The 25,423-nt window shown below is 37.6% G+C and overlaps 2 protein-coding genes and 1 non-coding gene across 3 annotated transcripts in view; all 3 read right to left on the reverse strand.

Annotated features, from left to right (window-relative positions):
* The window catches only part of LOC134823450 (sperm-associated antigen 1-like), a 99,050-nt gene that overhangs the window by 36,453 nt on the left and 37,174 nt on the right, over positions 1–25,423 (reverse strand). Inside the window, exons 2-3 of the mRNA XM_063834909.1 lie at positions 12,769–12,921; positions 12,379–12,538 (exon numbers count right to left, since the gene is read on the reverse strand). Of these exons, the coding sequence (XP_063690979.1) occupies positions 12,379–12,538; positions 12,769–12,920 (312 nt within the window). The 5' untranslated portion in view covers position 12,921. The remainder of the gene's footprint in view (positions 1–12,378; positions 12,539–12,768; positions 12,922–25,423) is intronic.
* LOC134823108 (lysine-specific histone demethylase 2-like) lies at positions 13,465–25,202 on the reverse strand. Its single transcript, XM_063834453.1, has 19 exons — positions 25,107–25,202; positions 24,399–24,528; positions 22,046–22,145; positions 21,676–21,786; positions 21,396–21,526; positions 21,115–21,197; positions 20,845–20,974; positions 20,524–20,649; positions 20,122–20,307; positions 19,816–19,957; positions 19,315–19,526; positions 18,949–19,090; positions 18,667–18,798; positions 18,415–18,486; positions 18,097–18,213; positions 17,596–17,721; positions 17,312–17,434; positions 14,537–14,671; positions 13,465–14,326 (listed from the first exon to the last, which is right to left on the reverse strand). The coding sequence occupies exons 1-19, from the start codon at positions 25,186–25,188 to the stop codon at positions 14,180–14,182; spliced, it is 2,427 nt and encodes an 808-aa protein (XP_063690523.1). The 5' UTR covers positions 25,189–25,202; the 3' UTR covers positions 13,465–14,179.
* On the reverse strand, positions 13,468–13,608 carry LOC134823791 (U4 spliceosomal RNA). The gene has a single exon (XR_010161323.1). It is a non-coding gene; the product is annotated as a U4 spliceosomal RNA (small nuclear RNA).

The following is a 25,423-nucleotide window of genomic DNA, read 5'->3' on the forward strand; positions in this document are numbered from 1 at the left end:
AGAATAACGCCTCGAGGGTGAGGAGAAAACAAGCGTACAGCACGCAAGCCACAGTCAGGTATAGTTTCTTAACTTGGTAGAAGGGAGCCCGCATGGAGATGGCACGGGTTACACTGATCACCACCACCATGAACTGCGAGAAACGGAGGAGGAAGAAGAAAACAGCAACCCAGATACCACAGAAAGAACCATTGCCAAAAAGGGACTTATCCCGATTGTTGGCGAAGAGTGAGGATATCATAGGGAAGGCGATAGCGCACGTGCAAGAGTCCGCAGCACTGATTATCGTGTAGAGAAGATCAGGGTAGGAATGATTACGTTTGCCCCAGAAGTACATGAAGGCGAGGAGGTTTCCTGGTAGTCCAATCAAAGTACAGAAGATCAGGAGGGTTCCTATGGAAATATCAGCAGCGGAGCTGATGGCTGGAGTGGCAGTGGTGTAGAGCGTCGAGCCAACAATTTCGGTCGTCACATTTCCGGTCATTCTCTGGGTATGTCGGCTTACTGGAGAAGTTAATCGGGTAGCTAGGGGGTTTATTAGGGTCAAATATAGTGGAAACTGGAAGTGTGGCTTATGCATAAATTATTAATCATAAAAGTTTACAAACAGTGCTCAGACACCAAAGAGGTTCTCGAATGTGTACCATCTAAAAGAAGCTCAAGGCGGTAAATTAATGAAATATTGTATAAAAAACAAAGATATTGCGATTCCACAACAGATTGCACGACATGTCTTGGTCGTATGCTCAGTGAAAGTTGCAAAAACTATAAGTAAATATATAATAATAAGGATAGATAAACTATATAAGTAAATATACGATAAAATGATAAGAAAAGTAAACTAATATTTGAATTAATAATTAATTAGGACGAGCCGGGACGAGGAAACAAATTTTAGGTAGCCGGAAAAATGTCTGTACAACAGTAAATATAGTGTTCTAGAAAGGACTGCAGAATAATAGAACAGGACTGATCTGAACTTTGACTTTCAAATGGTGTGATAACAGTTGCTAGTGATGTGGTTTGCAACAATGTAACCAATGAAAAATAGACAGCACTCAGACTTTCCGCTTAAAGGTTAGATAAAGGTCTATTGTAGAAACAATAATACTACTGATCATGAAGAATTGAGCGTTTAGAAGAAGCCATAAAGCTGCATTTGGATTGAATATCGTTTATAAGACATGGTAATTCCACAAGAGGTTGTGCACTGTGCAACATGTTTCGAAAGTCTCATTTTCAATACAATGTAGCCCATAAAGAATAGACATAATCTGAGACTCCAAGAAACATCATCAATTTGACCTTTTACATTTCTGTATACGAGAAAAATGAAACGTGGCAATATCTGAAATTGACGAGAAGTTGAACCATAAGCAATTCAATAACCTTCAGGTTACGCAACAGAGGTGAAGTATCATCATAATGTCAATGATATTGATACAAATTATCTCAATTCTTCCGACCAATCAGTAATCACAGCACGACCAATCAGTACCCAACCAATCAGCGAGCAAACACATGTTTCAATAATTACAAACTCAGTCACGTAGATCGTGTCCAATAATACGAAAATAGCTCAGCACCCGCATGTTTATGTTCTATGGAATAAGTATTATATAAGTTGTAAACCACGTGATAGCTTATCTTAAGACTAAATTGAGATGGATAGAGGATATAATTTAACATTGCGCTATCAATCATTTATATTCTTTCGCCAAACACTATACTATGTCAAAAGTCAAACTTAAACATTTTTTCTTTTATCGCTATGAACAGTATTTAATGAATGAAAGAGGAAATAAAAACTGTCGAAAGGATTAAAGCTTGATTCAACACTAATACTGAGAACACAGTACCAAGAATACTTCATGCTAACAATACCGTTAAAATGGTAGCTCATAAAGTTGTCCTACGGTCGATGTTCAACACGACGCGACTTATTTCCGTACAAATGATCTGAATAACCTGCAGTTCTTTGTCTGGACTGTGGAGAATGATCTATTTTTTAACTCGTGTACTGTTCAACCATCCCAAAAATGGGACTTCAAAGAATAGCAAAGGTTTGGTGCTGGGAACCGACCTGATCGCCATTCATTAACCGTATAAAACCGCATCTGAGAGTACAATCTGGTGGCTGGACCGGGCCAGACAAGACTGGCTTTCAGGCAAAATAGCCCAATTTAGTTGTCAGACTGGACGAGATCATAAAAAATAAGCCCAGAAGTTAGATAACCTTTCTAATTGATGACGTTACTGGACTAGCATAGTAGCAAAGAACAACCAAGAGAAAATATCAAGATATTTCAATTTTGAAATTTATCATCGCGAACAAGCAACAAGGTGAACTTCAATAACTTAAAAAATGACATCAGAGTTAATAAGCTGACGAGGGTTGGTAAGTAAGGAGGCATAATCTTCAAGATGAACAGGAGAGAAATGATGAACTTACAAAAAGCTACGTGTACGCACTACGCAGTTCATAAGAAACTGTTCACTCGGAACTATTCGCTGAGAATTACAATTGGTTTCATATCAATAAGGAGCACGATTGTTTACCAATTACAAAGCCAATTACAGCGCACAAATGTCACATACCGTTCTGCTCGTGAAATAATTACAAACAACGTCTTGAGAAAACATCCCTTTTTATTAACCTAAACCCAAAACAGAGCATGTCAAAACATGACCAAGTGTGATGTTGACCAGCAATGGAACACTGCACAATGATCATTTAATTGGATCATTAATCGAGAAACGAAGCCTCATTAAACGCACAACACATAGCAAGGACACAATGTAATGATTGCTGGACTAATACATGATGCTGTATTATGGGTGTGTCAATTTGACCGCCAGATTTTGAGGAGCTGTTAGTACAGATTTGAGAGATAACAGTTCAGGTTTGGGGTTGCTAGCCAACGTCGTCAGTGTTTTGAGTATTTAATTAAATTAGCAACCGCAACTGCAGACTGCAGTGCGTCTAAACTCTAAAGCATTTGGCGATAATACGTGTAACACTGTAACACTAACAGCTACAGGGCAAAGAAATAATCTCATGGTCAGATTATCGTGAAGTGTTGACAGATGCCCTTATTAGGTAATTTTGTACCGTTAATCTCTCAAATCAATCACTCATAATTATTCACTATTCTATTTCTTCATGTGACATTAATTAACCGCAAGAAATCTGGAAATTAGCTATGAACAAGTTATCAGGCGATGCAAATATACCAGTAAGAGTAACGAACTAGCGAGGGCCCATGTCACAGCAACAAAAGGACGTGACCAGCAGACCCAGAACTGAGGCAGGACCACTCAGACCAGATTAACGAGCTGTGTCACGTGACTACGTAATCAAATTTACGGGCCGCTTCAAACCAACAACTTGCAAACGGCCTCACAGCCTGGCGCATTTTCAGATTTGCTAAACAATAGTAAACAAGCGATCGAGTTTGGCTACTGACCGTTAACCGTTATAATAGACAAAATCTGTAATAACTGGAGCTTTAGTAACGCGTATTACAATAAAATAGTGTTCTCATGACCAGTCGCACAGTGAAACGTTTTAGCTAATGACTCCGATCCCCCATACTAAAATTCCTATACTGCAAAAAAATGCCCAGCTGGTCCCTCAGATTGCATTATTTCACATTGAATTAAACAGTAAAGAAAAGTAGAAATATTATATTATGAAGTATTGTACAAATAATATGCCCTCTGTAGTCATGACTCATGGGCTAACAAGACCTTTTGTGTGCATGGCGAATCGTCTTTAAAAATTGGTTTTTGTCGAATGTAGCTTAGAACAATGAAAATGACTGAAGCCCTTTGTGGACATATTCACCATTACTGATTACTGATTACCGTAATGACGATATAAAATATGTCTTCCTACATTTATGCTTCATAAGTTGCACGATAGTCCATAACATAGTGCATAACCTCGATGCTATCTTACCAATCATTCTGATCATAATATCATATATACCTAGACATTGGGATATGATTGGATTGGAATCAACAATAGATTCCAAGCGAAAATATCGCAATATAGTGAGAACCGCTCCACAGTGTGCCCGCGAGCCCGATTTTCTGCAAAAAGTCAGTATTTTTCTTCAACCAGCCTATTTTCAATTTAAAACTACCCTATCCAACCTAAAATTGCATGAAAAATCGTTTAAAGGGGGTTTCAAGATGATTAGAAGGATTTTTGACCTCATATATTGATTTAACCTGATTTTTGGTGTAAAATTACATTTTTTTGCCGTTTTTTGCCATATTTTTGAACAAATTACAAAAATAAGTGACAAATTCACTTTGATGAGCATCCATAATTCACGCTATCTGTAAGTATAGGACATTTAGAGTAATCTCAGAAAAATTTACAGTGTGATATTGTGGCATCATTTTTTTATGGGCCATCAAAGGTTTAAGATTAGACAGAAATTTTGTGAATTTTAGGACTTTTTGATTCCATTTTTAGACCATTTTATCACTTATATCAATTATAAACTACTTCTTTGTGTTTTAAATGGAAAGAGGTTATCAAGAGCTTTCATTTGATACCTCCATACATGGCTTTTGATCAAAATTCGAATTTTCTTGGACAAAAACAATGTTATTTTGAGCTAAATTGAGTTACGCGCTTACAAAATAAGGTAATTTAGCCCCAAATTGCTGATATTTTCTTTTTTAAAGCCTTTAAATCACCTCAACAAGTGTTTCCGGACCTTACAATGACCAAAAACACTTAAAAAGCAATCTTGATTCTCTCAAACAGTTCAGAAATCATTATTTTTGCAATTTAAGGTCTAAAAATGGTAGATTTAGCCCTATTTTAACTTTAAAGGACCCTAATTTCAATAAAATTACCAAAATTTTAGGGCAGTAGCTGAAAATAGTTCCCAAATAGTCATTCTTAGGCATAACCATACCTAAAGGTTACTTTAAAACACATGTGGAGACTCTTAAACTGCCCCCATGATTAGTTAAGGGTAAAATAGTGATATCCCCATATTTTGGCAGTCAAATTTTTTGAGGGAGGCTGGGGGTACTTATGGCCATGGGAAGGTGTCAGATGACAAATTTGGGTTCCCCATTATGTTTTTTCTGTCAATGTAAGGTATCAGGCATAACAAATAACTTAGTTAATAGTTCCCAAAACTGGGATCTGGAAGTTGATTCTGCACTTTGGTACCATGCGAACGAAATTTTGTCCTTCAAAAATGATGAAAACATCGAATTTTGCCTGCAAAAATCGAAATTTCGTATTTTTAACCCAATTTTTATTGGATCTGGCCCCTAACTCCATATAATAATGATGAAAAACAATGTTTATGGTTTTAGACATGTTTAGAGATTATTATTCTAGTTTATATGCGACCAATTCATCCATTAATTCTTATCCTATTGAATTTTATTCATAAATTTCATACCAATTTGGTGTATATGATTCAAGATATCTCAAGAACCAAAAATGATAGCCCCTTAATTCTTTTTTTGTTAGAAAATTCAGATTATTTCTGATCAGATCAGGCTAAACTTATCTGGAAAGCAAATATCACCCTAAATACTTTTTGCAGCCTCTGGGCACACTGTGCGCTCTCCGGGAAAAATAAAATTCTGATAAAATCGTAAATTATAAGCTGAACTAGCAAAAAAGGGTGCACTCATAGAAAAGGGTGGACTGGGATTAGGAACAGTGACCACTTGTTCTCCATGCAATAGCGGTGCTTCGTAAGTTCTATCATTATTAAAGTTATATCGTGGAAAAGCTTTCATATTTACTAATTGATCATGATAACTACTGCAGGTCATTATTAGTGTTAGTATATAGAATCGCGTTCAGGAATTTTCATATCTAACTGGAATTTGCTGAAAGACAATAGTGCCATCTTGTTAACTGATACAAAATGGAATTGACTTATTATATATTGACTATTATGCAATATGCATTGGCCTGGGATTATCTTACTTTAACTCAGTTTTCCCTGGTGGAATGTAACATAAAAAGTGCACTACTGAGTACTGATCCATCAGGCGCCTCAGGCTGCATTATTTCTTATGAAACTAAAGAAATATAATATAAAATAATAATGTATAACATAATAATACGGCATTGTTTATGGCGAATAGCTTTAGAAACTATCTTTGTCGTCTTCTGATTTCACAACTGAGAACAATTGAGCACTGAGTAGAGGTATAGAACACTAGGGCGTACGGAACAAGGGCGTTAGACGCAAGATCGGAGGACACGAGGGCGTAGGACACAAGGGCGTTACTTTCCTGAAAGGGTGGACACGAGGGCGAATCACATGATTCATTTTAGTATGGACACGAAGGCGGAACAAAAACCGTCCCAAATGATGGTCGTTTTAACTGAGAGGATTGATGGTTTGAAATTGAGTGAACACACCTCAGTGAAATTCGTCTACCCAAATTAAATACCCGTTTTGGTACGTACTACCCCTGATCTAAACCCGGGTAACCGTAGCGTCAGCGTCTGCGATATTTTGAATGCCAAGTTTGTCACATAAAAATCTAGGAAGTGTTTGATTGGTCTAAGCACGTTACCAAATCCCAAAATCTGCTGCTGAGTTGGCTGAGATATTTAGGGAAAATCTATCAATTTTTGGCTCGTTTAAATCTGGCCTATGGGTGATTATTTGTCACATCACTATGTTTTGTTTCAAATTTACACGTGGGTAGATCCAATTCTTTGAGCTAAACTGTTGAGAACATTGAAAAAACCGTTTGTCCTGGATGTTAAAGTGATTCATGTCATTTGCCCTCGTGTCCACCCTTTTAAGAAAGTACCGCCCTTGTGTCCTACGCCCTCGTGCCCTCCACTATTGTGTCTACCGCTCTTGTTCTCCGCCCCCGTGTCCGGTTCCCTGGAGTAGCTTACATCCTGCTATAATTCACCGTGAAGTCGCCATTTAGACTTTAATGAGGATTGAACTGTCATTGCTTCCCCAAAAAAAACGGCGTTATAAACAGCACGAGGAAACGTCTAAAGTAGCTAATATAATGACTTTGGTTATTCGTCCTCCATGCATTAGCAATGTTTGGCATACAGAAATTGATCAGTATAATTACTAATGCAGATCATTATCAGTATAATTACAATCGGGAATTCCGATAACTAACTGGGATACATGTTGAAAACAGTTTAACGTGGAATGCAGTTAATAAGCTTCTTGGACCTACGCTGGAGGGGTCGCCAAGGCCAAGCAGGATTAAAGTCTAAGGTTTGACTATAGCCTGTAATATGAAGTCAATGTAAATGATCGTGGCAAAATATGCGGTCATTGTCTTTTGAATAATTTCTCAAAATCTTCATCACTCATTCTTCATCACTCATTAGTCATCACTCATTAGTAAACTACATGTTAACACATGTTAACACATGCTGGACAAACTGTTAAGAAGATGCTGTTTGAGTACGTGTTATAAAAGATTATGGTAAAACGGAGGCAACATTGTTTGGTACACCCCCCGCCCCCCGGCCCCTACATCCCCTCACGTACCATTTGCCATAAATTTTCTGTTTTTAAACTGGGCAGAGAGCAACTTTTGGAGCTACAATAATATCAAGACATACGTTTCTACACTGAGAAGTGAAGCTGAGGACAACCAAAGAATGTATACAATCTACATAGTACACAGGAGACGTAACAAAGAACCACGGGCCATAAACATTAATAGTCTACCAGTTTCACAAGAAGTCAAGTACAGAGCTGCTCAGAGCAGTTATAGTTGCATGTGTTTCACAACAACCTAACAATACATGAATAGTCAATACCATTTCCACGGACCAACCAGCCCTGCATAAACCATGAGCAATAAACCCTCCCCAATTGGGGATATTGTCCACCTAACTTAATTCACGAATATATTCAGGTCACAATCCACAAGTCAATGAAATAAGAATCTGAGCACTGCCCAAACTGGAGTCGAGCTGACTGTACGTCCAGACCGTGCAATTTACAATACTTGAGGGCTAGGATAAGTGTTGGTGGTGCGTGGTGCATAATGGACATGTCCCAGTGACACGAGAAAAGGCTCATTGTAATAATCAAGTATTGTAACGACAATTATTATTAAATACCTGGAGCAGTGAAGATGCGACTCCCTCAGAGAAAATACGCTATTACCGGGTATGCTTATTGCTTTGTTAATTGTTATAATCAGCCGGTTCGATAAATTATACGAATCCTAAGCTGATGACAAGAGTATACAGATTTGATGCATTATTGATACTAACAGGGCGCAGGCGAGACCTTTTTGTGGTAGGATACTGGTACTACATAACATAACTTAACAAATTATTACTAATATTATAGGGATTGTAACTTAATATTTCATCTTGCTGACGTCAACAGAGTCGCTGCTATATAGATTTCGTCTTAATTAGAGATATTCAGACTACCACTCGCAGAGTAAAATTAACTCTGTAATTAATACATGAGGAGGAGGGGAGGGGGAATGGGATGAGGAGGAGAGGGAATGGGAGGAGGAGAGGGAATGGGAGGAGGAGAGGGAATGGGAGGAAGAGAGGGAATGGGAGGAGAGGGAATGGGAGGAGGAGAGGGAATGGGAGGAGGAGAGAGAATGGGAGGAGGAGAGGGAATGGGAGGAGGAGAGGGAATGGGAGGAGGATGAACAAAAGTTATTGCTGACTGCTTCAAGCAAGAGAAAATGATCCTTATAGATGAGTTAAACATAACTTATGACCTTCCTCCAGCAAAACGAGTTTATACAAGTTTGTAATGAACTTTATAACTGTTTCGAAAGCCTAACAAATTACATTAATAATACGCCAGCAACCTTAAACTAAGAATAAAAGGCGAATAACTTTAACAGCTGTCAAGAAAAGTAACAAATCAGCAACTATCAATAATCACGATAGTTAAAACAAGTGTTATTATAATGGACCACTTGTTATCGACTGGTTTAATTCACATGCTGTAAATCGTTAGTCAGATATGCAACACGTTAGGCTCACAGGCACGGGATATGTTCCTAATGGACGACCCACACAGTCGTTACTCAGTATGTTTGTGTGACGTATGTGTGTGTGGTAAACTTATCAACTTATCACAATGGTCTCGGTTTAATAGCTTATGAGTATAAGGCAACTTTTTTTGTTGGAACGTTTACTTTTATTAAAGCATAATCTTTATGCCTTGTAGGATGTGAGATTTAATCAAATAAAACTAAAATGTAGACTAAAAGAAAGAAATTCTATACGTAGATCTGTTTCTTGTGATTCTTATTCAAGCGAAAAAGTGGTTGTTCGCGTCAAGTGGCTGGATCGAGCAGAGGTGGGTATCATTTGAAATGATTTGACTATTGATAATTGAACAACATTCGAGAATATTCTGCATTCATGCACGTCAGATAAATGCAGGTAAAGGCTAACTTATTCTGAATCTAGTTATGCTGGCTTGAATTGCTGAATGGAATGTGTGTGACCATCAACCCGATGAGTCTTCAAATAGTGTCCCAAATAATACAATATACATATTAGAAATTTGTTCGAAATAAATCTCAGGATAGTATCAGTTACGACAAAAAAATGAGTACATGACTGATTCATGATGTGTAGCTCAGAAGGGCTAGGTTAAAATTGACATCACCATTTAAATGTCGACTTGTTAAAATTATGAGCGTGTGGACTGTGGAGTATATTGTAATCTCACTGAAGCCCGCCAAATACTCCAACTACCAATCCCATCAACCACCACTCAGGACCACTCACGATCACTCAGTACCGCTCATGAACACCTGAATCCACTCCTGCACTTGGGACTCATAATTTTGATATTTTCATCAAATCACATCCCCATAATACCTCCTCTGGCCGTGGTCCAGGGCATAATAGCAAGGGTGTCTCCGTCCTCCAACCTCACAAGTCGCCTCGCACAATCGCACTTTACAAAATAATTACAAATCGGCCCTGAAGCCCTCAGGCTTACTTTGACGTTTGTCTTGAATAACGGTTATCAGTTAACACCGATCTTAAACCCGATCTCTTTAGAAAACAACACCTCATTTTATTGGTTAAACCTCTCAACAACTATTTTACCTTTCAGCCTGTCTGATACCTTTTCCATTCACTTTCATACATAACTAACTCTTCAGTCTTCGTGCTGACATTTCTTACGTCACCAAATTAAATTGCTTATGAAACAAAATGATCAAAAATCCAAAAGGCTGAGGTTTGATTGACGAAAGCATTTTCCGGGTCGAATGACTGAGCTATCCTGGTGTTCTCCCACCTCCCAAAATTCAGCAAAATCAAAATTTTGGAGAGGTCAAACATTTATTTCTACAAATGATAAACATCATCTCAAAACCACCATATTATCAAGATAATAGATGTGGATACTGGCGGGGAGGTGATAATTGTTTGTTTACATTAATAGTGAGCACATGTTAAGCAGGCTGAGGAGGTGATAATTGTTTGTTTACATTTCAGGTCGAGCACATGTTAAGCAGGCTGATGAGGTGATACATATTTTGTATTATAGAACGCTTGTAACACTTGTAACGCCTTCTTGTTACCCCCCTTTGAGGGCCCCGAATTATTTTCTGAACGAAAGCTCAAAAATAACCGAGAAATCGACCTTCTTATTAACTCATTTTGATGACCGTTTCTAAATTGCACGAAAAATTTTACTCAGTTAAACGGCGTTAATCAGGAACCAATTATCACCAAACTGACATGCTCTAGGAATTTTCGTCTGTTTCACACGATTTTCATGGTCAGTACTAATCAAGCTATAATTATTGTAATCTACTGACCCCGATAAAATTCGCTTATTCCTGGTAAATGCTCATTAAACCCTCCACTAACGTTTCTTCTCGACTAAACTCCCAAACCTGAACGCATATAAATTCATAAAACGATTAATGACTTTTAAATTCAGCTAACACTACCCCAGGTTCTAGGTTATTAATGATGTAAAGTTTTGTCATGCAAACTCTTACATCTTGATCTCCGAAGTTAGCTTTGATAGCAATTAATTTCACTCTAAATACTTTACCTAATACCTATATAATATATATAGGTATATAATATAGGTATTATTATTATATATACTTCATCCCCATCATACATTTATATGGTTACATTGAGAATTCAAAAATTTCATCTATTTTGTTGTTTACCAAACAACCATGCAATATTATTAGATTTCTAACAATAAATAAATAAAATTGTTCTTTCATTCAGGAGTTTGAAGTATAGATTTAAGAACAAAACGTGAGAAAATTAGGCGATGTTTTGAATTTATAGCTGCGGAAAAGGGACCGGTAAAGTAACGCAATCGATAATTAAATAAATCCGCCTGCGCGGCGTAACAAATACAGCGTAGGGAAGAAACAATAGAAACGTTAATATTCATTAACATCAAACATGGCCATGTTAATGAATATTAATGCATGGGTGGGGCATCAGGCATGATGTTGAATATTGCACTGCTGATTATCATAAACTTTATATTCAGGATAAAATAGGGCTTCGTACTTTATCTAAGATAAGTTATACAAGATAATTACAAGCTGATTAGCTGAAGGAGACCGAATACTGACAAGTGATCGCTACTCCCAATATTTTCACGATATTCTCCTGGTCTGACGAGCAAAGTTAAAGTTATTTTAAAGTAAGCTTATATCCTGACAATTACAACAAACTGGACAAGAATAATACGGGTCCGTTTTGCCGGATTTAAGTGACACAAAAGACACCGGACAGCTATTGGATTATAGCGGTTAAATAACTGAAGCTAACTGATGAATAGCGGACGCCTAAAGAAACACGTTAAGATGGAGCATGTATTACTAGCGGATAATGATATAAGTGGACATAGTCAGTGGTGTTCACAAAGACTAACAAACAAGTTTATAGAGGCTAAGAGGCCGGTTAGTTCAAGTGATTATGTCCCCGGATGGCACAAAACCTTAGTAGTGTCATCTGGGGTAACTGGGAAAGTTAGAAAATATTCAGTCAGCATAGACTGAGTTTAAATGTTTAAAGTTTCAAGTTGTGACACAGAAAAAATGTCACTTCTTTAATATTTGTAAGATGCGGGCAATTATGTCTAGTCAGATTTATTTCGAAGTTAATTATATGCAACAGTGATATCAATTAAGGTGTGCTTTTCACAGACAGTAAGATCACGGATGAAGCTTTTGCAAATTTAATTTTAACTCTGGTAATAATAATCACAATCTACAACTGATAATTGCTTGCAAATATGTCAGCATTCAGACGAAAACAATCTAACAACTTTCTCTCATCTCCGCGGGGTTTTCCCATGGCAACAATTAAACTTATTCGCAACTTCACACAACAGTTTAAAAACTCACGGTTATGTCTTGGTCGACGTTTTTCCTGGTCTCCTCATCCAAAGCTCCGGGTTTGAGCAGCGAGGTAGCTACACGGAGTAACTTGCTCTTTGGGTACACCTCACTCAGCCTCTGTTCACACCTACTCTCCAGGTCCTGCCACCGACCTTCCTTGCCCGACCTGACGGAGATACAGTGTTTATGTGACAGTGTCCAGTGGGGTACAAGGGTACATTGTGCAGTTTACATCTTGGTTTAAATCAACGCTAGAGTGTTAATAAGACTTAAAATCATTGATAGTAAGCTCCGCTTGCAGCCTGATTCATTTTGTTATTAGTAAGAAACCATAACTAAACCCTAAATGACGACATGGTCTAGTGAAATGAGAAAATGGCTGACAACCAAACAAACCTGAGAACTTTAAGAATCTGCTCCAACTCCTTGCCGCTGGTGCAATTGTTGATATAGGTGTAATCCAGGTGCTCCACCGGCACCTCAGATTTATCTGCTGCCGGCGAGGGCCCACCTCCTAGCGCTTGTGCTAGATTTGCGGTCGCTGCCATCCTAAATAAACAGGTTGTATTTAAAAAATGTTTTAAGATTCATTTTGTAATTTAGAAAATCAAATTTGTCTCAGGAAAAATTAAAAGTTTTCGAAGAAATCACAAAAGTCACAAAACATCATGTCTTGAAATATTTTTTAATCGGAATTCGGAAGCGAATGAGACGAAGAGAGTTGATTATTAGGATTATTTTGTAAAATCAAAGATGGTATTCACCCTTCCTTGACACATTTAGAATAAAACATGATGATAAATAGAGTATCAAGATTAATAATTAAAAACAGTTATTTGGTCGAAAAATAATAATCTTAAAATAAAAAGCCACCGCTGATTTCGAATTGAAAGAAAATTTCGCAGACTATTGAATGTTGCTATTCGAGTAGAGGCGATGAACGTTAATGTATGATAATACGTATGACACCTGATCTCACGTATTTCACCAAAAACGGTATGAGTATGTCCACTAGAGAGTTGGGTGCCCTAACTTAAGGAAAGCCACCCAACCACACTAGGCCCACTCCCCATGTAGCAGATCATCTAAGGAAGGGCTGACCAGCAGCCCAGGAAAAATTGCTAGAGCTCTCTAATGAAAGATCGCAATAGCGGGATATTGGGATTAGTTTTCAACTAGCAATAACCACGTCTCGGTTGGACCTCATTGACTATGGTAATGCCACTGCGCAAAGCTAAAATTTGTGGTCTCTTAATTCTTATATAAATGCTGGCATAAAATATTTCCTTGTGTTTGATATTTAATACTTAAATTTATCCGAACAAATGTCTAACATCAATCAAAACATCTAACATTACATTATGCGTAGTGCTTTGTTTATATCGAGGATTCAGGACTTATTTGATTTAATCGCGGTAAGGCGAAACTAGTATTTTTAAACGACTTAGAACAACTAATGATATAACTTATGTGAGTAGCTGTCAGCAGTCATAGACCATAGCATGACTTACCGTAACTCATTATCTTATCAGTAGCAACATCCAACGAAAACATAATTGACAATTTTCTTGGTTTTGGTAATTCGAGCCGTGGATAATTCTAACAGCAACATGTCCTGATCCATAAGAATAAATACGAATAATAAAAACGTTTAAATTAAGCCCATTAAAATTCTTCAGCTTGTTTCTCTTTCTGTTCTTTCTTTCTGGCTCCAATATTCAAGCCTTAAACAGAATAGCTATATAGGGGGTCTTCGAAGCTAATGGAAGTTTAAGGAAAATTCAACTAAAAGATTCACACTGATACGTCATTTCTTGTCGTCTTTCATTTCCTCGTATTCAGGTAAGGAATAGCCACGCTCGACTATCTTGCAAGCCTCACGGATACCACTGAGGTAAGCTCCAGTAACAGTTTGTGGGAAGCGTCTGTTCGTTGCCTCTCCGGCAAAGAATACCTGTAGGATCGGTTTGTACAATACAGTTTGAATCCACGGTATGTGTCTCAAAGATAAAAAACTCTTCTATTCCAATTCTGTTTATTCTCAAACTCCTGATACGACGATCAAGCTAGTAAAGAGTTTGATTGTTAAAAAATCACAGATTCTAATTATTCTAACAAAACTATGTTGTAATTACGCATGATAAAACGAAATATCCAGACAAACCTTCTCCTCGACATCAGCAGCCAGGTGATCGTAGTCTTTACCGCTGCTGCCTATAGCCATGTAGCTGTAACTCATCAGAGAGAACCGGTCCCTGCCCCAACTTGTCACCCAGAAATCTTCCGGGTCTGGAACGTCCTGTAAAGATTTAGCGGGTTTAGTCATTAGTGGATTTAGCGGGTTTAGTGGTTATGTAATATGTAAAGTAGGGAAAGTAGTACTGTTATCAAGGTTTATTAGGAAGTGATGGAAATGAACTAGTCATTAGATTTGGTAACATAACTTGGATTACCTGAGATTTACACCGTTATATAATTTGAAAATATTTTATTTCAGTTTAGACTTCACTACAACGTTAATTTCCAAGAACAAGCAGGTCTGAAGAAGAAATCTGACTCCATTATCAGTAGCACCATAAAATGAACGTTATCATAATTTTATCAGCATCCAACAGCATAAACATTTTACTTTATTAACATTGCACAGCATGGGACACCTCCACAACTAGCTTTGTTTGTCGTCAATAATACTGATCGCTAATACTTTTTACAAAATTTCGTTATTTGAATTTATAACTTTGATAGGAAGATGACTGCTAGGATAAAGGACTTCAACTCCGACTTCACAAAATTCCTAGATGGGAGGGTTCGACACACGGTAAAAATTGTAACAAAATCAGAGATAATTGAATGCAGTGGAGTTATCTTATCTCAACACAGTGAAGTTATGAAGAGAATGATAGAGGATGACGAAGAAATCTTCCTGGATAACTACAACTTTGTTAGAGAATGTCTGGTGATTCTTCATGGAGGAACGGTAGAACTCACAGAGGAAAACTGCGAGGAAATAATCAAGTTTGGAATTCAGTTTAGCGTACGTAATGTTATAGATCAAGGACTCGAATTTTTGGCGTCAAAAGTGTCTGTAGAAAATGTGAGAAATTCAGCAAGAATTTGTTGGTCTGCTAAAAAGTTCGCCACATTTTGCGATTTTAACGCTAACATCGACTATTTTTGGCCACTAGAAGACATCGTGAACAAGCTATCAATAACAGAATTGGAAGAATTTGTGGTGGAAATACGTTCTACAATGGGCATCGTGGCAATCCTAGAGATGGTCACCAACGAGGTTCTAGCAAAGAAACTTTTGAACAGTCTTACTACTATAGTAGAGCAATGGAACGTTGATGAAATACTGGGAACATTTCCGACAGCGCAACAGTACGATTATCAGAACACATTCGTAGAAGCTCTTTCTGGCTGCCCGCAAGAAGACGTGTTGAACTTTTTAGATAAAATCGAGGCTTCAGAACTACTTTCCAAACAATGGATAGTTTTTAAAGACCTAAAGAAATGCGTGCTGAAGGAATCAGTACCAAGAGAACTTAATCTAGTTGCTGATGCACATGTTTTATTAAAAACTTGGAAAGAGTTAAGCGAGGACAAAATTCTACATGTTTGCTAAGTCCTTAAAACCGAATTTTACGTTATGGAAATAATAATGTCCTGGGTTGCGCTGAAGAGACCAGATTTAAAAACAGTTAGGCACCTCTGTTATCTGGTAGATACTGATGAGCTAACAAAAGGATATTTGGAGCATGCTGACTGCTGAGAATGTACTGAAGAGTGAGGGATATACGGTATCATTCAACGGTGGACGCTCCAGAGATTTTTCTAAGATATTTAAAATTCCTCAAACTATAATAATCAGTGCAAATAGCAATATAGTTCAACATAGAACGTTAAGTAAAATGTCGACGTTAAGTAAAATGTCGACGTTAAGTAAAATGTCGAGGGGAAGATACCCCAGTCGTGTATATATTGACATTACGATCAATGCGTTTGCACAACACGGCAGCCGGATCATTAGTAGCGACGGTCGAACAGTAGAAGCACTGTTTGGTCGAACTATGGAGGGTAAGCAAATACCTTTCTATACTGATACACACAGAGCTGTGCATGAGGATATGGTATACAATGCGAGCACCCTGTGCGCTTATTCTACTTTATGAGGACGTATTATACCGTGAATTGATCAAAAAGAGATAATACAATGACACTTTTTCAATACATGATAGTGAACTGTGTTTCATATTCGTGATTGGGATAAATAGATTTTAAGTTTAAACGTTTGAGTGTCTTACTCTTATTGACTCATGTTGCCTCCATATGGGTTAGTGACTTACATCGAAGATGTTTCGTCATCTTCAGTCAGCTCGTAAAGTTTACAAATGTACGTTTATATTTTTTACAATTTAAGCTCAATTTTATGTTTATTTTCTTCATTCTGATGATACAGTGCATTATTGTGTAAAGAAATGGAAAAAATAGAACTTTTGTAAGCCCCTGCACTATGATTGATATTTGTGATAGAAGTTACCGTCATATTTTTAATTTTTAACAGAACGATAACATATTTCGCTGGATTGTACAACTTTCGTCTTGGTAGATTCCAAACACAAGGAAATTTTCCTTTTGGTTGGTAATATACTCAATGATGGAAGTATAGTGTATTGGCTATGCCCCGCGCGCTTACTAGTTTAGCTCTTTCTAGTCCCCTGCTACACGGCATATAGCATGTAAACAGGGATTGGCTAGTTAGAGGCGGTCCGTGTAGGCCTTACACTGTGCTTTCAGCAATACTCACTCATATAATTACAATTATTCCCTCTACTCGTATCGCACCGGAAATTATCGAAATTTCAGATAAACTAAATAAAACACTGTCTGCATATCGTGGCTTGTAAAAATTAATCTATAAATTACGTCTCTAACTTACGTCGAACATGTTTCGGAGCAGCTGGAGACAGCTCTTCAGGACGTTGAGATCTGATGTGTTGTTTCTGAATTCCAGGGCTTCCCCTGTCACAATGCTCATCAACACATAGGGTCCTTCTTTAACCTGTGGACATTCAGACCTTGTTAAAACAAGCAATCTGGTATCTAAAACTACGATTATTATTTTCAATCTTATCAAGAAAACTTTAGCTGTATTTTTGAAACATCAAAATGAAGGTTACTGCATTGTTTGACATGAGGTTATTATGGAAAATCACCACGAACCTCTGTATTCATATCATAGAAAATAGCAAATAATCCTCTATGTTCCTCGCTACTAGGCACATGTCCGAAGAAGTCTGCTCCTTTAATTTTACTCTGCCAAAACTTCTTGGTGAATTTCATAGCAATCTGCGAATAGTTATGTGTTAATGAACAAGCGAATTGTACAGATAACATGCATAACTAAGGAAGGATTTTTAGAGTTTTAGGCTGTAACAGTACCAGTTACCACAGAACGCTCATAGAAATTTCTGGGCGAAAAATTTGTCACATCCATAACCGCCGCCAAGTGAAAAGACGCGCATAGGCGCGGCTGCGCGCCGCTACACTACCTGATAACAATGAAACACTTTAGCCACACCGCCTTAAAGTTGATACGCTGAAATTTTGTGCTTTTTTGGCGCTGCGCTCTAATGGTACTTCTTCACTTTAGAATGGGCTCATTGGCCGGCATAACACGTGGTGAACGTAGGGGCAGGTTTGAAAGTCATGGCAGATATGTACCTTTTCAATACACCCAGCACCAATCCGGTTGATACAATGTTGTTTCCAATCTGGGAGAGGTGGTTTGAATGATACAACCTCTTTCTTGAGGACAGCTAGTGGCAGAGTAACTATTACCTGTGAGGGACAGTTTGTTTATCAAATGTATGGATTATTTATGATGTTTAGGAGAATATGATTGTGCACACTGCAGAGTAGTCAAAATCACAGATTTGGAGCGAACCGTATGCAATGAAATAACGAAATAAGAGCAAAACTTCGTTGACCTGTATATAATATATATTATCGAATATGACTGTAAATTGTGATAGTGTTTACCTTGTCAGCTAAATATTCATCCTTAGGAGTTTTCACTAATACTTTGTCACCAGTATAATCTATCCTCGTAACCTGAATTCCATTCGTAAGCAATCAGTTACGGCTCAAGGTGCTCAGCAATGCTACATATTCTTTAACGGATAACCGTTGGATAAAATCTGGACATACTCACCATCAAAATACTCACTATCTATATACACATTGTTATATAATATTATTTAAAAACGTTGTTTCTACATTTTAGTGACTTACCTCTTCAGAGAGTTGAATGTCGAGCCCTTCAGCAAGAGCATCAGCTAAGAGGCTGTATCCTTTGTAGAGGAAAGCGTGGTCACCAGTGAACTGAGAGTATTCCTCGTTCTGGTCCCACCACATTGCTGAAACCTGGCAATGGCGCGCGGATTTAGTTTTCTACATTAAATCACAGCTTTACCAGCTCAATTAAACGGATATTTGATGAAATTCCCCCCCCCCCCCCCCCCTGATAGACCTCGTTTATAAAACTTAGAACACATTTCAGAAAATCTCCCTAACCTTAGCAATAGGAGCTCCACAAGCGTACTCCAGATTACTAAGATGAAACTGTAGCAACCTCTTCTCGTCCTCACTGAATACTTGTCTGTTTTGTGACATTGACAGTTTGTGAAGTTCCATCAACTTGTCTTCTAGGGACATCCTATGGGAGATACTGTCATAATTGTATAAAATTGACAGATTAATTTAATGTTAGGCAGCTCCGAACCTATTCCCCTCCTCTTAATCGCCTTTAATCATATGAAATTCCATTTTATGAAAAAATGTTCAGTGCAATACAAAAATCATCGACATATTCTAAATTTAACAATAAATCTAGCATCATTTCAACAGCAAAGTTAGAGATCAAAAACCCAGAAATCTAACCTGTTACAATTCTCGCCCTTCTCACTGTCCCTATTTTCAACATTCTTAGCCTTAGCCAAATTCAACCTCTCCAACTTCCACTCGGCTACAGCATCGAGCAGAGCGTTAAAATGAAAGTCAGTCCTCCGGTCGTGGTCGGGTGCTGCCGGACATCCGTTCTCTTCGAACAGCTCGCATCCGTTATCTCTGATCACGTGTAGCGGGATGTCAAGCTGTGGGCCGTGTTTAGTGTGATGGTCATGAGGCTACATCTCTATTTTATAAATATGTCAGTCTACAATCTACAATCTACAATCTACAATCTACAATCTACAATCTACAATCTACATTCAACATTGAACATAACGCTTCTCATAGTATGAATTTTATAGAGTATTTACTATCATATATGGAATAATTGCATGGATTGATCTCAACTCTCAAATAAACAAATATGCCTTATCTCCCCACCAGAATCCACATCTGTAACTAACAATAAATTTGAAAAAGGAGCTAACTAACCTGTTTGCACATGAGGGTGGCAGGATTGTTGATACATCCTGTAATAATCTGCGCTCCTTTAGCTACACACGTCCCCAGAGACTGATCATCCCATATCCTCCCACCTACTCGGTCTCTACCCTCGAATATCTTCACTTTATACCTGGTGAAGGTCGTGTCAGTGAACTAATCTTGACAATCAAGCAAGCACGAGAATACACACACGTGAATAAAACGGAAGCTGGTAGTGGTGTAATCTGTACACGATAATCATTTTCCAATTAATCAATTACCCACACACACACGTCACACAGCCAGTCTACCTACCCGAACATAGTGAGCTGTCTAGCAGCAGCCAGCCCGGAGATCCCAGCCCCCACTACTAGTATCTCAGGTTTACGTTTGGGTGTGATGATGAGGAGGTCAGGGTTAATGTTGAGGGGGAGGATGCCAGTGTTGATGATACCTCGCTGGGTAAGGAAGGAGAGGACTCTCAGTGCTTCTAGACTGTACCTGGAAGAGGGAACCGGTTGGAAATGTTCAGTGGAGAGTGAGGGATGGTATTTTAATCTATATTGAGTATAATTTCTTACGTTATTGTATTTCATCATTAGGTCCGGAAGGAACAATAATATTATGTACTATACTAATAATTTATACTATACTTAGTACTTACACAGATTCAACAGTTTACTTCGTAGTTTAAACTTTTAAAATGTCAGATCTTACCTGATTCTGACCATGCCTCGTACAATAACTGCTTTCTCAACGTCTGCTACTGTCAGGTGCTCTTTAGGGTTGATGTTCCACAGTGCTAGAATCAGATTCCTTAGCGCCAGATAAAATACTTGAAACCTGAGGTGATCTCGTGAAAATACGTGAATTTCAAATCAGTGAAAGGGACTTTGAAAAACTCGAGATCCCTCATCACTGCTTAAACAAAACCATCGTCCATGATTCAACTGAATGAATATAGTTGTAGGGAGTTATGGTGATTGTGATGTTTGATCAAGCGACATGTCCGTATAAAGTAGTAATTTTGACAGCTACCGTTTGAACTCTGGGAAGGTCCTCTCCTCATCCATTTCCATAATGTCAGGTCTAAAACAGAGAGCTTTACCCTGCTGGCCAGGCTGGTTAAACGGCTTGAAGTTGGAGTCCAGCGGTCCATCTAGCACAACTGGGAGATAAAATGGTGAACATTTCTAGGCAAGGAAATATTATGGACGGTACGAAATATCATAGATATTAAGATTTCTTTACACAATTTCATTTATCCAAAAAAGTATCATATTTAAGTATTTTGTCAGTTTGTCTAACCAGGTTCAGCCAGTAATTCCTCGGAGTCATGACCGTTCCTCTTGGGCTGCTGGTACATACTGGCACTCATACCCACACCATCACTAAAACAAACTACCATCAAACTTCATGGTATAGTGGTCAAATATATTAATCCTTACATGTTACAGGTTGTAAACAAACCCACAAGTCATAACTCGTCTTACAGCTTATTTTGGCGTATAGTAAGTAAGAAAGCTACATTAAGAATTATCTAAGCAAGTTATTTTTCCTCTATAATAAACTGTACGTCTGGAACATACCTGTAATAGTGAACAAGGAATGGTTCAGCAGGGGAGTTCTTGATAAGGGGTGGAACCCCCAACCTCTCCAGCCAGCCTGAACCACTGACTAGCTTTACTTGGGGCTCTTCTTCTGAGCTACAGCTACCTCCCTGAAACATTAGTTGTAGGTCAAACTTTGGGTTATATATTAATAAGGAACTTAAATCAGTGACAATACTATTACCACCTATCTAGAGGTGCCCTTAAAACCAAATTAACAGTTTTCTTGGTATAAGGGGATATAATTTCTATAATTTACCTTATTTTCAGAACAAGTCCAAGTATCTTGGGGTGTTTCTACTAGTTTCTTATCCTGATCTAATTTTCTCCATTTCCTGCACTCACTGCATCTGATCCAGTATGGTAGTACCTGATCAAGTAATTAGTAAATGTATTAGTCAGTGCATATATATATTATATACATAAAATTATAATGGTCCAAGAAAACGCTGCAAACCATAACAATTAATATGCTAATTCGACATGAATGGTGACTGGTGGACCAGTATCTCAATACAAAATATCGTAGTGTACTGTGTATGAGTGTACTATTGTCCACTACTGTATTATGATTTACAGAGAGTAAAGACCTATTAAGATATCGTTAAGTAATGAATACACAGACGAACCTCCTCTGTAAAGTAGAGTTTAACTCCAGGTTCGCACTGACTATTAACTTGCCATCTCAACTTCCAATTAAAATAGTTTGTATAACCTTTCTTCTGAGGGCTGCAAATTATAAACATGTTACTTTCAAATTATACCTGGAATTTCAAGTATGTTCTGGTAAACTCGAATCCGAAACTCGAAACTCGAAGTTTTGGAGGATTGAGGTCACAGGTGTGAAAATTGAACATATACACACCGTAATCATGCTAGGATCATTTTAACAAGGCTGAAAGATTATGAAATTCTCGAATATTCCTAATTCATCACAGCACAAATTTTTCGTTACATTATTGATTGAGTCTCAATTGTGTTCAGCTGTGAGCAATTTGATTCTATTCTATTCTGGAAAACAATCATATGTGTTTGTTTGTTTGTTTGTTTATAGAACCCGTCCCCAATCTCGTATTGGAAAATGACTAAACTCAGGTCTGAGTGTGAATACGGGTGGTACCTGCAAGAGTGTTCATTAAGCATTTAGAGTTCTGTAAAACTGCAGTTACAATTGTGCTAGAGTATTTTTAGTATATACGATTGGTATCAGAAATATATCCCTACATGCTTCCAAAATTTGTAAAGCCGTAGTACATACATATCACATTACACCAGAGCCTACACAGTGCAATCTCCTCCAGTCTATCTGCGCCGCGTATATTTGTATAAGCACACGGCGCAGACTGGAAAAAACCACACTCTGCAAGTTCAATCCAGTGCAATGCTACATGTACGTACTACGGCTTCATCTCCAACTTTCTGCACAATGTACTGGAATGTTTTGAAGGAAAAGAAAGAACAAAAAAAGTGATATATATAAATAAAATCAGCGATTTAATGTTAGCCTTAGGACAGTAACTTTAATTCCCTGGTTTCTAAAATCAGCTTTAAAAAAAAAATAATAATAAAGTATGTAACGTCGATACCAAACCGATTATTGAGCGATAATAACTGAGTAGTTGATTCCTGGGTTGCAGAGTCATTCAGATGTTCCAGTCTTCGAATGTGGTTCTTGTTCAGTTCTTGACCAGAAGTGTCTAATGAAGTAAGTCAGACAAGCAAACTCTTCCTTAAATGCTCATATAAGTCGTCTCAATCCCAGAAATTATGAATGATGACCCAGTGTAAAAGTGCAGAAATCGGCCGAAAATAACAAAGACTAAAAACAGTTAAAAAGTGAAAGGATTCAAACACAAGGAAAATTAATAACTTAGAGCGTAAAAAGGAATATCTCCAAACGGAGTTTTCTGAGAGGGTGAGAGGTTCTTTAATTAGAGCTAATGAGTAAATGAGACCCACTAAAGGTACTAAAATTTAGTACCTTAATTTAGTCTAAATTAACCGGACTGCTAGCAAGGAATCGAGAGTGGGAATAAAACTAAAAGCGGAATAAATTTTAAGATAATGAAACAGAAACTGAAAGCTAAAATATATACCGTTCTAGAATGCCTCCGCAAACTATTGCTCCTTTGTAATGTGCACGTGTTAGTAAGTGTAGTAAAAAGATAAAAATAATAAAGCTATACAAATGAACGGAGCGGTGAAAATCTGAGAGGGTGAGAGGTTCTTTAATTAGAGCTAATGATTAAATGAGACCCACTAAAGGTACTAAAATTTAGTACCTTAATTTAGTCTAAATTAACCGGACTGCTAGCAAGGAATCGAGAGTGGGAATAAAACTAAAAGCGGAATAAATTTTAAGATAATGAAACAGAAACTGAAAGCTAAAATATATACCGTTCTAGAATGCCTCCGCAAACTATTGCTCCTTTGTAATGTGCACGTGTTAGTAAGTGTAGTAAAAAGATAAAAATAATAAAGCTATACAAATGAACGGAGCGGTGAAAATCTGAGAGGGTGAGAGGTTCTTTAATTAGAGCTAATGATTAAATGAGACCCACTAAAGGTACTAAAATTTAGTACCTTAATTTAGTCTAAATTAACCGGACTGCTAGCAAGGAATCGAGAGTGGGAATAAAACTAAAAGCGGAATAAATTTTAAGATAATGAAACAGAAACTGAAAGCTAAAATATATACCGTTCTAGAATGCCTCCGCAAACTATTGCTCCTTTGTAATGTGCACGTGTTAGTAAGTGTAGTAAAAAGATAAAAATAATAAAGCTATACAAATGAACGGAGCGGTGAAAATCTGAGAGGGTGAGAGGTTCTTTAATTAGAGCTAATGAGTAAATGAGACCCACTAAAGGTACTAAAATTTAGTACCTTAATTTAGTCTAAATTAACCGGACTGCTAGCAAGGAATCGAGAGTGGGAATAAAACTAAAAGCGGAATAAATTTTAAGATCAACAATCATATGTACCGGTAGAAGTATTCGAAGCAGGAATTACAGAAATGTTCGGTATCTGACACGTGATACCAGCGTGCGCTCTTAGTACTGACACTGCATGCTACACTAGAGAAACATTCCACACCGGGGGATTTGCAGTTCCCTAAGGGGGGAGATAAGGTGTTAGTTACTGAGGAAGATAAGGTGTTAGTTACTGAGGAAGATAAGGTGTTAGTTACTGAGGAAGATAAGGTGTTACTAAGTGAGGAAGATAAGGTGTTATTTACTGAGGAAGATAAGGTGTTAGTTACTGAGGAAGATAAGGTGTTAGTTACTGAGGAAGATAAGGTGTTAGTTACTGAGGAAGATAAGGTGTTACTAAGTGAGGAAGATAAGGTGTTAGTTACTGAGGAAGATAAGGTGTTATTTACTGAGGAAGATAAGGTGTTAGTTAGTGAGGAAGATAAGGTGTTACGTACTGAGGAAGATAAGGTGTTGGTTACTGAGGAAGATAAGGTGTTAGTTACTGAGGAAGATAATGTAGCTACTCAGAATAACGTGGCTACTACATAGTACATTATCAGGCTACACAGTTTTGGGAGAGTTATGATTGCTATGCAACAGAGAATAATGTGAGAATTACCTTTTCGTCAGAGTACCTGATTACCAGAGTATAAAGACATAAAAATTAAGACAGAACTGTGTAAACAATAAATACAGCATCTAGATTCTAGAACTAACCTCGACCACAGGAATCTAACTTGTCTGCACCTCCTTTGTCAATCAGGTGACGTTTCCTTTTATTGGGCTTTAGATCTTGCATTCTATAATGAGGTGATTTCTTGGTGATATCAATAAACAATCTTGAGAAACGGTACATAATGAAAATACTGGAAGTTTCCCCACTTTTGATAGAAAAAAAAATCTGTTGAAATGTTATCCTCATAGACATAGTCCAGTTACCTGATTCATTGTTATAGGTCTAAATATTTCAATCTACGGAATTTGTCAAATTGCAACATTTTGTCGGAATAAATTTAAACTAGACCGGAATATCC

Source organism: Bolinopsis microptera, chromosome 11 (genome assembly GCF_026151205.1).
Source record: "Bolinopsis microptera isolate Bmic1 chromosome 11, MBARI_Bmic_1.0, whole genome shotgun sequence".
In the NCBI taxonomy this organism is placed as follows: Eukaryota; Metazoa; Ctenophora; class Tentaculata; order Lobata; family Bolinopsidae; genus Bolinopsis; species Bolinopsis microptera.